We start from the raw sequence: 14,893 nt of genomic DNA on the forward strand, positions 1-14,893 counted from the left end.
TTGAGAAGGAATTATTATAAACTCGGTTTACAAATGAGTTATAGAGATATAGAGAGAGCTTGAGTAATTTGTTCAGAGTCATTAAAGCTGGTAAGTAGTAAGAACTCAGACTGTATAAGCAAAAGCATGGCACTAGGAACCATGCTCTTAACCATTTGGCTAGGCGGGAATGGTCAGAGACGTAGAAGAAGCAGGAGATTCCTAGAAGCCAGAAGGGAGAGTTTTAAGAAGTAATGGTTAGTTCTGTCAAATGCTGCAAAGAGCCAAGTGGAAATAAGGTGAGTTCTTTGACAACATGTGGTCCTCAAAGATTCTAGGAGCATCACTGAGTTTTAGAGGACTGAAACGACAGGTAAAGTAATACATAAATAAAAGGAGAGATTCCCCCTTTAAACTGAGCCTGTTTCTATATTGAGAACAGAATCAGCAAGGGAAAGAAAAAGGAGTGAATGAAAACTGAGGGAAAAAGTATCTGTGGATATGGGAGGACCTTAAGACCTAGGAGGAGAAATACCACATTCAAAAGAACAGCAGATGAGGGAGGGAACTTAGGGGGATTTCATTCCATGGTTAAGTTGAATTCAACCACAGATTTTGTCTGGACACAAATCCAGTGAGGCCCTCCAACTACTCCAGCACTTGTTCACTAGGCAATATGTACAGGAGGGTGATTTATTTCTCAAACTAGCTTTAACAATTCACAACCAAGTTCAACACACTGAATGGGATTGATGCATCCTTAAAACATTACTTGGTAGTTGAGTCATGGGTGTTCAGAAAGCAAGTGATGAATAGAATGGTAAAAAGGTAGAACTATGGTTGGGTGGGAGGAAGGAAGAAAGGGAGAATGAAGAGAGAGACAATTGAAGAAAAGATGGGTGTATAGAAGGAAGGGTGAATATATAGTGGGAAGGATGAAAATAAGGAAGATGGGTGGAAGGAAGGATCAAAGGAAATGAAGATTGAAGAAATAGGGATGAAAAGTTGCAAAGAAAGAAGAGAGAAATATGAAAAGAAAGATGCATGGTAGGAGGAAAGGATAAAAGGATGAATGGATGAAAGAATAAATGGGTAGATATAGGGGTAGATGGATGGTTGAGTCTCTGGGTGAATGGATGGATCTATGAATGGGTGTGGCCACTCAAGACATATAGCCCTGGTTCCAGTCCATACAGACGGTTGAGAAGAATTGAGTTGTGTAGTCAAATTAACTGGATCCATTTAGATCATGTTCTCCTTCTGGAAGAGATGAGTTACCTTAGGTTTCTTCCCTACCTTCTCCTACAGGCACTGATGACATTGTGAAGCATTTCACAAAGATACCCAATAAAGCAGCCCATGGAGGCACCACCATCCATATTCCCCAGGCATCCACATCTGCTAGTCTTACAGGTAGGTTCAACACTTTATTTCCCAATAATATGACTTATGCTTTTATTTCTTGCTTGAGAAGGATGAAATGTTTCTTTTTTAAAAAATTATATTTTTTCTTTCTTTTAGTCATTTATTTTTGGCTGTGTTGGGTCTTTGTTACTGTGCACGCTTTTCTCTAGTTGCAGAGAGCAGGGGATACTCTCTAGTTGTGGTTCTCGGGCTTCTCATTGCAGTGGCTTCTCTTATAATGGAGTACTGGCTTTAGGGCATGCAGGCTTCAGTAGCTGGGGCATAGAGGCTCAGTAGTTGTGGTTCCCGGGCTCTAGAGCACAGGCTCAGTAGTTGTGGCACAAAGGCTTCATTGCTCCGCAGCATGTGGGATCTTCCCAGATCAGGGATGGAACTTGTGTCTCCTGCACTGACAGGTGGACTCTTCACCACTGGGCCACCAGGGAAGCCCTGTTTCTTTGGACAAAGAATTATATGGAGTTGTAATAGGCTTCCCTGTCCCAGTTGGATCTTTGTCAAGTAGTTACCAGGTAGATGCTACTTTTCCTTCCCTCCTAACATGGCTGAGTGAGTTTAGTTCAAGGTTGAATGTGTCAACTTCACATATTCACTTAATTCTAACAATGCCTATTATTAATTTACTGTGTGTTCGAGACTGTGACATAAACTAAGGATACATAGATGAAAATACTTTGGCATTGCATCCGTGGAGCTCTCTCAGTCCAGTAGAGGAGACAGCAAAGGAACAAAATAATGAAGAGTTAACTTTTTACAACTTTTATTGGAGAATAGTTGGTTTACAATGTTGTGTTAGCTTCATACAGCAAAGTGAATGTTTCATGTATCACATACATAGATCCACTCTTTAAAAAACTATTTATTTATCTGTGTTGGGTCTTAGTTGCAGCATGCTAACCTTAGTTGTGGCATTTGGGATCTAGTTCCTGACTAGGGATCAAACCCAGGTCCTCTGCATTGGGAGCATGGAATCTTAGCCATTGGACCACCAGGGAAGTCCCTATCCACTCTTTTTCAGATTCTTTTTCCATATAGGCCATTATATAGTACGGACTAGAATGCCCTCTGCTATACAATAAGTCCTCATTAGGAGTATTTTGGCTGTGCCATGTAGCATATGGGATCATCCCAACCAGTGATCAAACCTGCATCCCCAGCGTTGGAAGTGCAACATCTTAACCACAGCTACAGGGCCCAGTCAAAAAAAGAAAAAACAGTGATCTAATTTTCATACCTTTCCTCTCTTCCTTTTTCTGCTTTCACTCATTTTAGATTAGAGATTATTTCAATATGGTCCTGAGTTATTTATACTCTCTGGAATTTGGGCAACATAGCTGCCACCTCTGTCTATATTTAATAAAAAGAGCAATTTGATTTATTTGGCTTACAGAGAGCTCTTTCATCTTACGTGCATGGTTCTTTGTTAAGGAGAGTTTTGCTTCATTATGTTTTTAAATTTTGTTTCTGTTATTTTTCTGATTTCTACCTGAGTGGGGAAAAAAAAAAACTTAAGTTGGTTTCCATTTTCAATTTTTCATTGTTCTCTTTTTTATTTTCACACCCTTAATATTTATAATTAACTCAGAAACTGATTTTTCCCCCAGCTGCAGTATTTTATTTATTTTTTTAATTTTATTTTATTTTTAAACTTTACAATATTGTATTAGTTTTGCCAAATATTGAAATGAATCCACCACAGGTATACCTGTGTTCCCCATCCTGAACCCTCCTCCCTCCCCATACCCTCCCTCTGGGTCGTCCCAGTGCACCAGCCCCAAGCATTCAGTATCGTGCATCGAACCTGGACTGGCAACTCGTTTCATACATGATATTATACATGTAATACTTTCAAACAAACCCACAACAACATAAAAAGAATTCATGGAGGAGGTGCAGCCCAAGGTGAGTCAGGCAAGGAACATGCATGCTAAGTCAATTCAGTCATGACCGACTCTTCGACCCCATGGACCCACCAGGGTCATCTGTCCAATGGATTCTCCAGGCAAGAATACTGGAGTGGGTTGCCATGCTGTTCTCCAGGGGATCTTCTGGACCCAGGAATCAAACCTGCATCTCTTACATCTCCTGCATTGCCAGCCAGGTTCTTTACCACTAGCACCACATGGGAAACCCCAGGTAAGGTGAGGGCATTTTCCCGTTCCAGAAGGATCTCAGCACATACCAGACAGAGACATTTCTCTCCCTTTCCTGACATGGAGACAAAATAAGCAATTGCCAACCCAGTAAAGAGTAATCATGTTGTCCCAATTTTGTGTCCATCCTACACTTCACAGGATTATCAACAAGAGGGACAGAGAGGACAGAGACCACTGCCACAGCTCTGAAGACCACAGTGACAGTGACTACCAGAGTGTCTACTCCCACTTCAGGAATGCTGCCTCTCCTCAGGACATCAGATAAAAAGGCCAGCACAAGCACAATAGGAACGATCATCACAACCCCAGATAGTCCAAAGATGACAGCCTCTTTGACCACCAGACCTGGAGATGAGACCAGCACCACAGTTCCTATGACAACCCCATCTATTTTCAGTAGAGGACCAAAGACTACACCCTCACTGGTCCCTAGTTCTGGGGCAGAAATGAGCACTGTATTTCCCATGACAACCTCATCTATTTTCAGTAGAGGACCAGAGACTACACCCTCACTGGTCACTAGTTCTGGGGCAGAGACCAGCACTGTAGTTCCCATGACAACCTCATCTATTTTCAGTAGAGGACCAGAGACTGCAACCTCACTGGTCCCTAGTTCTGGGGCAGAAACCAGCACTGTAGTTCCCATGACAACCTCATCTATTTTCAGTAGAGGACCAGAGACTGCAACCTCACTGGTCCCTAGTTCTGGGGCAGAGACCAGCACTGTAGTTCCCATGACAACCTCATCTATTTTCAGTAGAGGACCAGAGACTGCAACCTCACTGGTCACTAGTTCTGGGGCAGAGACCAGCACTGTAGTTCCCATGACAACCTCATCTATTTTCAGTAGAGGACCAGAGACTGCAACCTCACTGGTCCCTAGTTCTGGGGCAGAAACCAGCACTGTAGTTCCCAGTACAACCAGTGCAGCTGTTCCAACTCTGACTGTTTCCTCAGATGAACCAGAGACCACAACCTCATGGGTCACCCATCCTGCAGAGACCAGTCCAACTGTTTCCAGGGCAATCTTGAATGTTTCTCCTAGAGAATCAGACAGCACATCCCCAACAACTACAAGTTCTGGGAAAGAAGTCAGTACAGCTGTTCCAACTCCAACTGTCTCCCCTGAAGTACTGGGGATGGTGACCTCACTGGTTATTAGTCCTGGGACAGAGACCAGCTCAGCTGATCAAACTCTGGCTGTTTCCCCTGGTAAGCCAGAAACAACAGTCTCCTTGATTACCCATCCTGGGACACGGGCCAATTTAAGTGTTCCAACTCCAACTGTCTCCCCTGATGTATCAAGGGTGGAAATCTCACCAACCACCACTTCTGGGGCAAAGAACAGCACAACTTTTCCAACTACGACTGGTTTCCCACATGAACAAAAGACAACAGCCTCATTGGTCACCAATCATGGGACAGAAGCCATTTCCATTTTTTCAACTTTGACTGTCTCCCCTGATGAACAAGATGCAACAGCCTCATGGCTTCATTCCACAGAGACCAGCACACCTGATTCCAAAACAACTCTGAATTTTTCCCCTAGAGAATTAGACACCACATCTTCAGCAACCACCAGTCCAGGGGCAGAAGCCAGTTCAGCCACTCCGGTGATGACTATCTCACCTAGCAAACCAGTGATGGTGACCTCACTGGTTATTAGTTCTGGGACAGACACCAGTACAACCTTTCCAACTTCGACTGGGTTCCTGCATGAATTAGAGTCAACAGTGTCCTTGGTCACCCAGCCTCCAGAGTCTGACCCAACTGTTCCTAAGACAATGCCTATTTCCCATAATGAATCAGATACCATGCTCTCAGTGGTCACCAGTCTTGGAGCAAAAGTCAGTTCTGTCCCAACTACAACTGTCTCACCTGGCATATCAGGAATGGTGACCTCACCAGTTACCAGTTCCACAGCAGAGACTAGTTCAACTTCTCCAACTCTGACTGGTTCCCTACATGAACCAAAGACCACAGCCTCATGGGTCACTCATTCTGAGACAAAAGTCAGTTCAACTGTTCCAACTATGACTGTTTTCCCTGAGAAGTCAGATACAACAGTCTCTTTGGTTACCCACCCTGAAGAGACCAGCTCAACTGTTCCCAGGAAAACCTCCAGTGTTTCCCATAGTAAATCAAACACCACATTCTCAGTGGCTTCAAGTCCTGGGGAAGAATTCAGTTCAGCTGTCCCAGCTACAACTGTCTCACCTGCTGTATCAGGGATAGTGACTTCACAGGTTACCAATTCTGTGGCACAGACCAGTACAACTTTTACAACTGTGACTGATTCTATGTACAAATCAGAGACAACAGCATCAGGGGTCACCCATACTGAGAAAGATGCAAGTTCAGCAATTCCAACTATGACTATTCTCCCTGGGAAGCCAGATACAACAGTCTCACTGGTTACCCATCTTGAAGAGACCAGCCGAAGTATTCCCAGGACAACCCCCAATGTTTCCCAGAGTGAATTTGACACCACACCTTCAATAGCCACTAGTCCTGGGGCAGAAGGCAGTTCAGCTGTCCCAGCTATGACTATCTCACCTGGTGTACCAGAGATGATGACCTCACTGATTACCAGTTCTGTTGCAGAGGCTAGTACAACTATTCCAACTCTGACTGATTCCACACACAAACCAGAGACAACAGCCTCAGGGATCATCCACTCTGGGACTGAAACAAGTCCAGCTGTTCCAACTATGACTGTTTCACCTGGGAAGCCAAATACAACAGTCTCAGTGGCCACCCATCCTGAAGAGACAAGTCCAACTTTACCCAGGACAACCCCCAGTGTTTCCCATACTGAAACAGACACCACATTCTCAACAGCCACCAGTCCTTGGACAGAATCTAGTTCACCAGTCCCAGCTACAACTGTCTCACCTAGTGTATCCAAGTTGGGGACCTCTCTGGTTACTAGTTCTCGGAAAGAAATTAGTACCACTCTTCCAACACTGACTTCTTCTCCAGGTCAAGTGGAAACCACAGCCTCATGGGTGACTCATTCTGAGCCAAAAGCCAGTCCAGCTAGTCCAACTCCACCTGTTTCCACTAGTGTACCACATATAGTGAACCCACAAGCCACCAGTTCTGAGACAAAAACTAGTATGGTTATTCCAGCTCTGACACTTTCTCCCTTTGAGCCAAAGACCACAGCCTCATTGGTCACTCATCCTGAGATGCAGGCCAGTTCAGCTACTTCAGTTGTCTTCTCTACTATGCCAAGGTTGGTGACCTCACTTTTCACAAGTTCTGGGACAGAGACAAGTACAGCTTTTACAATTCCAACTGATTCTTCACATAAACCAGAGACAGCAGCCTCATGGGTCATGCATTCTATGGAGACCAATACTCCTATTTCTAGAACAACTCCAAGTTTTCCTCATAGTAAATCAGACATCACACCCTCAATGGCTACAAGTTCTGAGGCAAAAGCCAGTTCAGCCATTCCAACTACAACTATCTCCCCTAGTGTGCCAGATGTTATGACTTCTCTGATCACTAGTTCTAGAGCAGAGATCAGTACAACTTTTAGAACTATGACTGATTCTACACACAAACCAGAGGCAACAGCCTTAGCAGTCACCCACTCTGGGACAAAAACAAATTCAGCTATTCTAACTATGACTGTTTCCCCTAAGAAGCCAGAAACAACAGTCTCACTGGTCACCCATTCCAAAGATACCAGCCACACTGTTCCGAGGACAACCTCCAATGTTTTCCAGGGTTTATCAGACACCACACCCTCAATGACTACCAGTCCTGCAGCAGAAGTCAGTTCAGCTGTCCCAGCTAAGACTGTCTCACCCAGTATACCAGGAATGGTGACCTCACTGGTTACCATTTCTGAGGCAGAGACCAGTACCACTTTTCCAACTCTGACTGATTCCTTATATGAATCAAAGACCACAACCTCATGGATCACCCATTCTGAGACAAAAGCCAGTTCAGCTGTTCCAACTTTTCCAACTCTGACTGATTTTACTCACAAACCAGAGACAACAGCCTCAGAGGTCACCCATTCTGGGAAAGAAACAAGCTCAGCTATTTCAACTATGACTGTTTCCGCTGGGAAGCCAGATACAACAGTCTCACTGGTTATTCATCATGAAGAGACCAGTCCAACTGTTCCCAGGACAACCTCCAAAGTTTCCCAGAGTAAATCAGACACCACAACTTCAACAGCGACCAGTCCTGGGACAGAAACAAGTTCAGCTGTCCCAGCTACAACTGTCTCACCTGGTGTATCAGGGCTGGTGACTTCTCTGGTTACCAACTCTGTGACAGAGATCAGTACAACTTCTCCACCTCAGACTAATTCCACACTGAAACCAGAGACTACAACCTCAGGGCTCACCCAGACTGAAACAAGTTCAGCTGTTCCAATTCTGATTGTTTCTCCTGGAAAGCCAGATACAACAGTCTCACTTGTCACCCATCCTGAAGAGACCAGCTCAACTGTTCCCAGGACAACCTCCAAAGTTTCCCAGAGTGAATCAGACACCACAACTTCAACAGCCACCAGTCCTGGGACAGAAACCAGTTCAGCTGTCCCAGCTACAACTGTCTCACCTGGTGTATCAGGGCTGGTGACTTCTCTGGTTACCAATTCCATGACACAGATCAGTACAACTTCTCCACCTCAGACTAATTCCACACTGAAACCAGAGACTACAGCCTCAGGGGTCACCCAGACTGAAACAAGTTCAGCTGTTCCAATTCTGATTGCTTCTCCTGGAAGGCCAGATACAACAGTCTCACTTGTCACCCATCCTGAAGAGACTAGCCTAACTGTTCCCAAGACAACCCTCAGTGTTTCCCATAGTGAATCAAACACAACACCCTCAACAAACACTAGTCCTGAGGCAGAAACCAGTTCAGCTGTTCCAACTATGGCTGTTTCCCATGGGAAGCCAGATACAACAGTCTCACTGGTTATTCATCATGAAGAGACCAGCTCAACTGTTCCCAGGACAACCTCCAAAGTTTCCCAGAGTAAATCAGACACCACAACTTCAACAGCCACCAGTCCTGGGACAGAAACAAGTTCAGCTGTCCCAGCTACAACTGTCTCACCTGGTGTATCAGGGCTGGTGACTTCTCTGGTTACCAATTCTGTGACACAGATCAGTACAACTTTCCCAACTCAGACTTATTCCACACTGAAACCAGAGACTACAGCCTCAGGGGTCACCCAGACTGAAACAAGTTCAGCTGTTCCAATTCTGATTGCTTCTCTTGGAAGGCCAGATACAACAGTCTCACTTGTCACCCATCCAGAAGAGACCAGCTCAACTGTTCCCAGGACAACCTCCAAAGTTTCCCAGAGTGAATCAGACACCACAACTTCAACAGCGACCAGTCCTGGGACAGAAACAAGTTCAGCTGTCCCAGCTACAACTGTCTCACCTGGTGTATCAGGGCTGGTGACTTCTCTGGTTACCAATTCCGTGACACAGATCAGTACAACTTCTCCACCTCAGACTAATTCCACACTGAAACCAGAGACTACAGCCTCAGGGGTCACCCAGACTGAAACAAGTTCAGCTGTTCCAATTCTGATTGCTTCTCCTGGAAGGCCAGATACAACAGTCTCACTTGTCACCCATCCAGAAGAGACCAGCTCAACTGTTCCCAGGACAACCTCCAAAGTTTCCCAGAGTGAATCAGACACCACAACTTCAACAGCGACCAGTCCTGGGACAGAAACAAGTTCAGCTGTCCCAGCTACAACTGTCTCACCTGGTGTATCAGGGCTGGTGACTTCTCTGGTTACCAATTCCGTGACACAGATCAGTACAACTTCTCCACCTCAGACTAATTCCACACTGAAACCAGAGACTACAGCCTCAGGGGTCACCCAGACTGAAACAAGTTCAGCTGTTCCAATTCTGATTGCTTCTCCTGGAAGGCCAGATACAACAGTCTCACTTGTCACCCATCCTGAAGAGACCAGCCCAACTGTTCTGAAGACAACCCCCAGTATTTCCCATAGTGAATCTGACACCGCACCCTCAACAGCCACCAGACCTAGGACAGAAACCAGTTCAGCTGTCCCAGCTACAACTGTCTCCCCTAGTTTACCATATACAGTGAACTCTGAGACAGACACCACCATGGTTATTCTACCTCTGACTCTTTCTCCTGGTGAACCAGCAACCACAGCCTTATTAGTCACCTCTTCCAGTGCGAAGACAAGCACAAATTCTCCTGCTTCAACTGTTTTTCCTCATTTACCAGAAACCACAGCCTCACCATCCATCTGGCCTGAGTTGGAGACTAGTACAGCTCTTCCATCTCAGACTGTTTCTCTCAGTCCACCAGAAACATTCTCTCTCTTCACCATACCTGTGACCATGACAGCCAGAGTTGATCTAAATCCAACTGTTTCACTTGGTGTTCCTGCAGAAACAGCCTCAGTCTCCACTGAGGAGACAGAACTCAGCACAGCTATTAGAGTGTCAGCTATTTCCCATGGTTTACCAGAGACCACAGGTTTACTGGCCACCAGTCCTGAAGCCAAGGCCAGTACAAGTCTCCCTGCTCTGACTCTTTCCCCTGGTGGTCTTGGGCCTTCCAGGACCCCTGCAACAACCGTTGAACTTTATACTGTAACTTCTGGGAACACAGAAACCTCACCACCTGCAACCTCAGTTGAACTCTCAGAATTTCCCAAAAATGTGGCAGGGGACACTGTGACCTTGAGACCATCAGAGACCACAATGCAACCAAAAACCAGTCATGTGGAAGAATTAAGTACAACCACTATCCTGAAAACCACCACTGTTGAGACCACTCATTTAGCTGCCACAGGTTCAGGCCCCACTGTGGCCGAGACCACAACCACCTTCAACACACTGGCTGGAAGTCCTTTTGCCCATGTGACCACACCTGGAACATCCACCTTGGCCTCTGTGACTGTGACTTCAGGAACAAGTAAGAATAATGTTTTTATTGTGATAAAAAATATACATATATGAAATAATTGGAGTATTATTACCCACTCCAGTATTCTTGCCTGGAAAATCCCATAGGCAGAGGAGCCTGGCAGACTATAGTCCATAGAGTTACAAAGAATTGGACACGACTAAGCAACTGGGCATATATGAAATAGTATATACATTTACCAATCATATGTAAATGGAGAGTTCAGCAGCATGAATTACATTGACACTGTTGTGCAAACATCTCCACTACCTGTTTTCAAAATTTTTTATCACCCTGAACAGGGTCTGTGAACTCATTAGGCAAAAATTCCCCCTTTCCCACTCCTTCCAGCCCATGGTAACATCTAATCTATTCATGGTCTATATGAATTTGCCTATTATAGGCATTTCATATAAGTGGGATCATACAATGTATGTTTCCTTTTGTGTCTGGCTTGTTTTGTGTAGCATGGTATCTTCAAGGTTCATCCATGTTGTAGTGTTTATCAGAACTTCATTCCTGTTGACTTTTGCTGTTTAGTCACTAAGTCGTGTCAGATTTTTTGAGACCCCATGGACTGTAGCACTCCAGTCTCCTCTGTCCATGGGATTTTCCAGGCAAGAATACTGGAGTGGGTTGCCATTTCCTTCTCCAGGGATCTTCTTGACCCAAGGATTGAACTCGCATCTTCTGCAGAGGCAGGCAGATTCTTTACCACTGAGCCACCAGATGAATAATATTCCGTTTGTACAGATGGACCACATTTTGTCCGGTCACCTGTTGGACACTCAAGCTGTGTCCATCTTCTGGCTATGATGAATAATGCTGCTATGAACTTGGGTGTGCACTGATCTCTCTGAGTCCCTCTTTCCATTCCTTTGGGTATATACCTAGAATAGAAATTGTTAAGTCATTTGGTGAATTACTTGTTAGGCCTGCCTTCACAAAGTACAAAAAACTGAGTGGCTTAAGCAACAGAAATTTGTTGTCTCACAGTTCTGGAGGCTGGAGGGGGACCCTAGGAGAATGCACAGAACATGAACTGTGGAATTAACCTATCTTGGGTGGGGAGGGAGCTAGGATATTTATCTACCAACTCCCAGGAATCACTGCTACAGGGATGGTCCCTGGGCCTAAGTCCCCTAAGACAAAGAGATGCAGGTGCTGGTATGTGCTGAAATGGTAAGAGCAAAGGGGAAGTGGGAACAAGGTGATCGATTCTGCATCCTAAGAACCTACATATTGTTGTTTTTGTAGTCACTAAGTCATGTCTGACTCTTTGCAACCCCATGGACTGGACATAGCCCACCAGTCTCCTCTGTCCATGAGATTTCCCAGGCAAGAATACTGGAGTGGGTTGCCATATCCTCCTCCAGGGAATCTTCCCGCCCCAGGGATTGAACCTGTGTCTCCTGCATTGGCTGGCAGGTTCTTTACCATTGAGCCACCAGGGATGCCCTAAGAATCCATGTAATCCCAAGCAAACTGGGATGGTTGGTCAGCTGATATGGGAGGAGCTTGGACAAGGACTGCTGCATGGGGTGTCCCAGGTGGGACAGCCTATGCCAGACCCCGATGTGGGGAGTGGGATAAAGGTGTGCCCTCAGAGCCTTAGCTCCCACCCTCAGCCCAGGCTTGACTCAGAACTGGCCTCATTTTACTTTCCCAGCCATTGCAGCTGCATATCCTTTCTTGATGCCTTTTACTGTCAACTTCACCATCACCAACTTGCAGTACACAGAAGACCTGGGACACTCGGACTCTAAGATATTCAAAGACACTGAGAAAGACCTGCAGCTGCTGGTGAGAGACCCACACCAACGCCCACCTTGCCTCGGCCTCCCAACAGCCTGCTGTCTTGTCCCTCTCACTCATCTCCCTCTCATTCTTTCCAGCTCAGGCCTTTGTTCAGAAACAGCAGCATTGGTTCCCGGTACGCCGGCTGTAGACTGACCTTGCTCAGGTGAGACGTCTCCCAGGGAACTAAGATCCCACATGCTTCGTGGCATGGCCAAAAGATTAAAAAAGAAGAAGAATGCATGAATAATAGCCATATTTCTCCTACCCCCACCCCCCGCCAAAAGAAAAGCATAATGAGGAAGGGGGTCATCGTTTCTATTTTTCCACAATATTACCATCTGGCTTTAGTGGAAGACACAGCAGACTATATGCTTCTGCATTCCATATTTACAATATTTCACCTTGTGGCCTCTGGAGAAAAAAATCATTGTATACTCTTGAAAGAGTAAAAGTGAAAATAATATCTTAGTATAACTATGAAAATATTTTTCACTTGGTGGATGCCCTGTAAGGTTGAGGAACTCTAGGGGAGTCTGGGCTGCACTTTGAGAACTGCTGTACTATGCTATAGGGACATGTGATGGGAATACTTTGAAGTGCATGGATAATACCAAACAGAATTCCCAGACAAGAGAGGAATGGGATCTTTCTTCCTTCCTGAAAAAGCCACTGCTTTGGGTGAATCACTGAAGGGTCAGCTTAAATTCAAGACAAAGATTTTTTTTCCTTTATTTATTTATTTAAAATATGTTTTCATGGAACTAGTTCTTTTTATATATAACATTTTTTATAGAACATTTTTAAATTGGAGTATAATTGCTTTTGGAGTAGGAAATGGCAACCCACTCCAGTATTCTTGCCTAGAAAATTCCATGGACAGAGGGGCCTGGCAGGTTCTCAAAGAGTCAGACACAACTGAAATGATTTAGCACACACACATGCACGAGCAACTCAACACACAATTGCTTTACAATATTGTGTTAGTTTCTGCTGTACAACAGAGTGAATCAGCTATATGTATACATCTATTCCCTCCCTCTAGAGCCTCCCTCCCACCCCAACCCCCATCCCACCCCTCTAGGTTGTCAAAGAGCACCAAGCTGAGCTCCCTGTGGTATACAGTAGCTTCCCACTAGCTATCTGTTTCACACATGGTAGTGTATACACGTTAGTGCTATGCTCTCCATTCATCCTACCGTCCTCTTTCTCCCCTGTGTCCGCATGTCCTTTCTCTACATCTTCATCTCTATTCCTCCCCTGCAAATAGGTTCATCTGTGGCATTTTTCTAGATTCCATATATATGCATTAATATAACTTGTTTTTCTCTTTCTGACTTACTTCATTCTGTATGACAGACTCTAGGTCCATCCACATGACTACAAATGATCCAATTTTGTTCCTTTTTATGGCTGAGTAATATTTCATTGTTTGTATGTACCACATCTTCATTATCCATTCATCTGTTGATGGACATCTAGGTTGCTTCCACAAGACAAAGATATTTTTGAACCATCTTTCCCTTTATTTCTTCTTAACTCATTTTCTCTGTTTTTCTCCAAACTTGGTTGCCCACCCAACATGTGTTCCCAAAGAGTTGACCTCAGCCTTTGGATTTGCCCATGTGAAAATAAAATCCCCCCCTTTCAGGCTCCATGAAGGTTGTTACACCATGTCACAGCCAGCCATGGGGTGATTCATTCACAGTCTCCAAGGTCTATGATGCTCTTGGGTTTCCCTTCCACATGCTGTTGCTGTTCAGTTGCTAAGTCATGTCCAACTCTTTGGGACCCCATGGACTGCAGCATGCCAGGCTCCTCTGTCCTTCAGTATCTCCTGGAGTTTGCTCAAATTTATGTCCATTGAGTCAGTGATGCTATCTAACCATCTCATCCTCTGTTGCTCCCTTCTCCTCCTGCCTTCAAATTTCCCAGCATCAGGGTCTTTTCCCAATGAGTCTGCTCTTCACATCAGGTGGCCAAAGTATTGGAACTTTGGTATCTGTCCTTCCAATGAATATTCAGGGTTGATTTCCTTTAGAATTAACTGGTTTGATCACCTTGCAGTTCAAGGGACTCTCAGGAGTCTTTTTCAGCACCACAATTCCACATGCTCCCTATCCTAGAAATCTCTGTTGTCCTCCCTAAGATTTTTACATCCCCAACCCCAGGGCCCAAGCAGGACTCTGGTTACTGGAGTGGTCACTATCTGTATTTACCTTCATGAGTAGACAGGGAGTGTATTAAGGGCTGGTAGGTGAAACAATGAGTTTGAATCAATTAATAAAAAGAATGAGGATATTACTGAGCCATAAAAAGGGACAAAATTGGGTCATTTGCAGACATGTGGATGGACCTTGAGAGCATCATACAGAGTGAATAAGTCAGAAAGAGAAAAACAAATATCGTAAATTAACACGTGTGGAATCTAGAAAAATGGTATAGATGATTTTATTTGCAAAACAGAAATAGAGACACAGATGTAAAGAACAAATAAATGGATACCAAGACAGAAGGGGGGATGGAAGGAATTGGAAGATTATGATTGACTTATATACACTACTGATCTGCTATGTATAAAATAGATAACTGATGGGAAC

General features: G+C 44.8%; 1 protein-coding gene across 7 annotated transcripts in view; it reads left to right on the top strand.

Annotated features, from left to right (window-relative positions):
* LOC113895973 (mucin-16-like) overlaps positions 1-14,893 on the top strand; it is a 118,165-nt gene that overhangs the window by 36,125 nt on the left and 67,147 nt on the right. For all 7 annotated transcript variants that reach the window (XR_003511960.1, XM_027547844.1, XM_027547846.1 and 4 more), the window contains 4 exons: positions 1,288-1,392; positions 3,696-10,505; positions 12,166-12,299; positions 12,392-12,459. Coding sequence is in view for 6 of the 7 variants with exons in the window: in XM_027547844.1 (XP_027403645.1) it covers positions 1,288-1,392; positions 3,696-10,505; positions 12,166-12,299; positions 12,392-12,459 (7,117 nt within the window). In the remaining variant the exon portion in view is untranslated. The remainder of the gene's footprint in view (positions 1-1,287; positions 1,393-3,695; positions 10,506-12,165; positions 12,300-12,391; positions 12,460-14,893) is intronic.

Source organism: Bos indicus x Bos taurus, chromosome 7, assembly GCF_003369695.1.
Source record: "Bos indicus x Bos taurus breed Angus x Brahman F1 hybrid chromosome 7, Bos_hybrid_MaternalHap_v2.0, whole genome shotgun sequence".
Taxonomy (NCBI): Eukaryota; Metazoa; Chordata; class Mammalia; order Artiodactyla; family Bovidae; genus Bos; species Bos indicus x Bos taurus.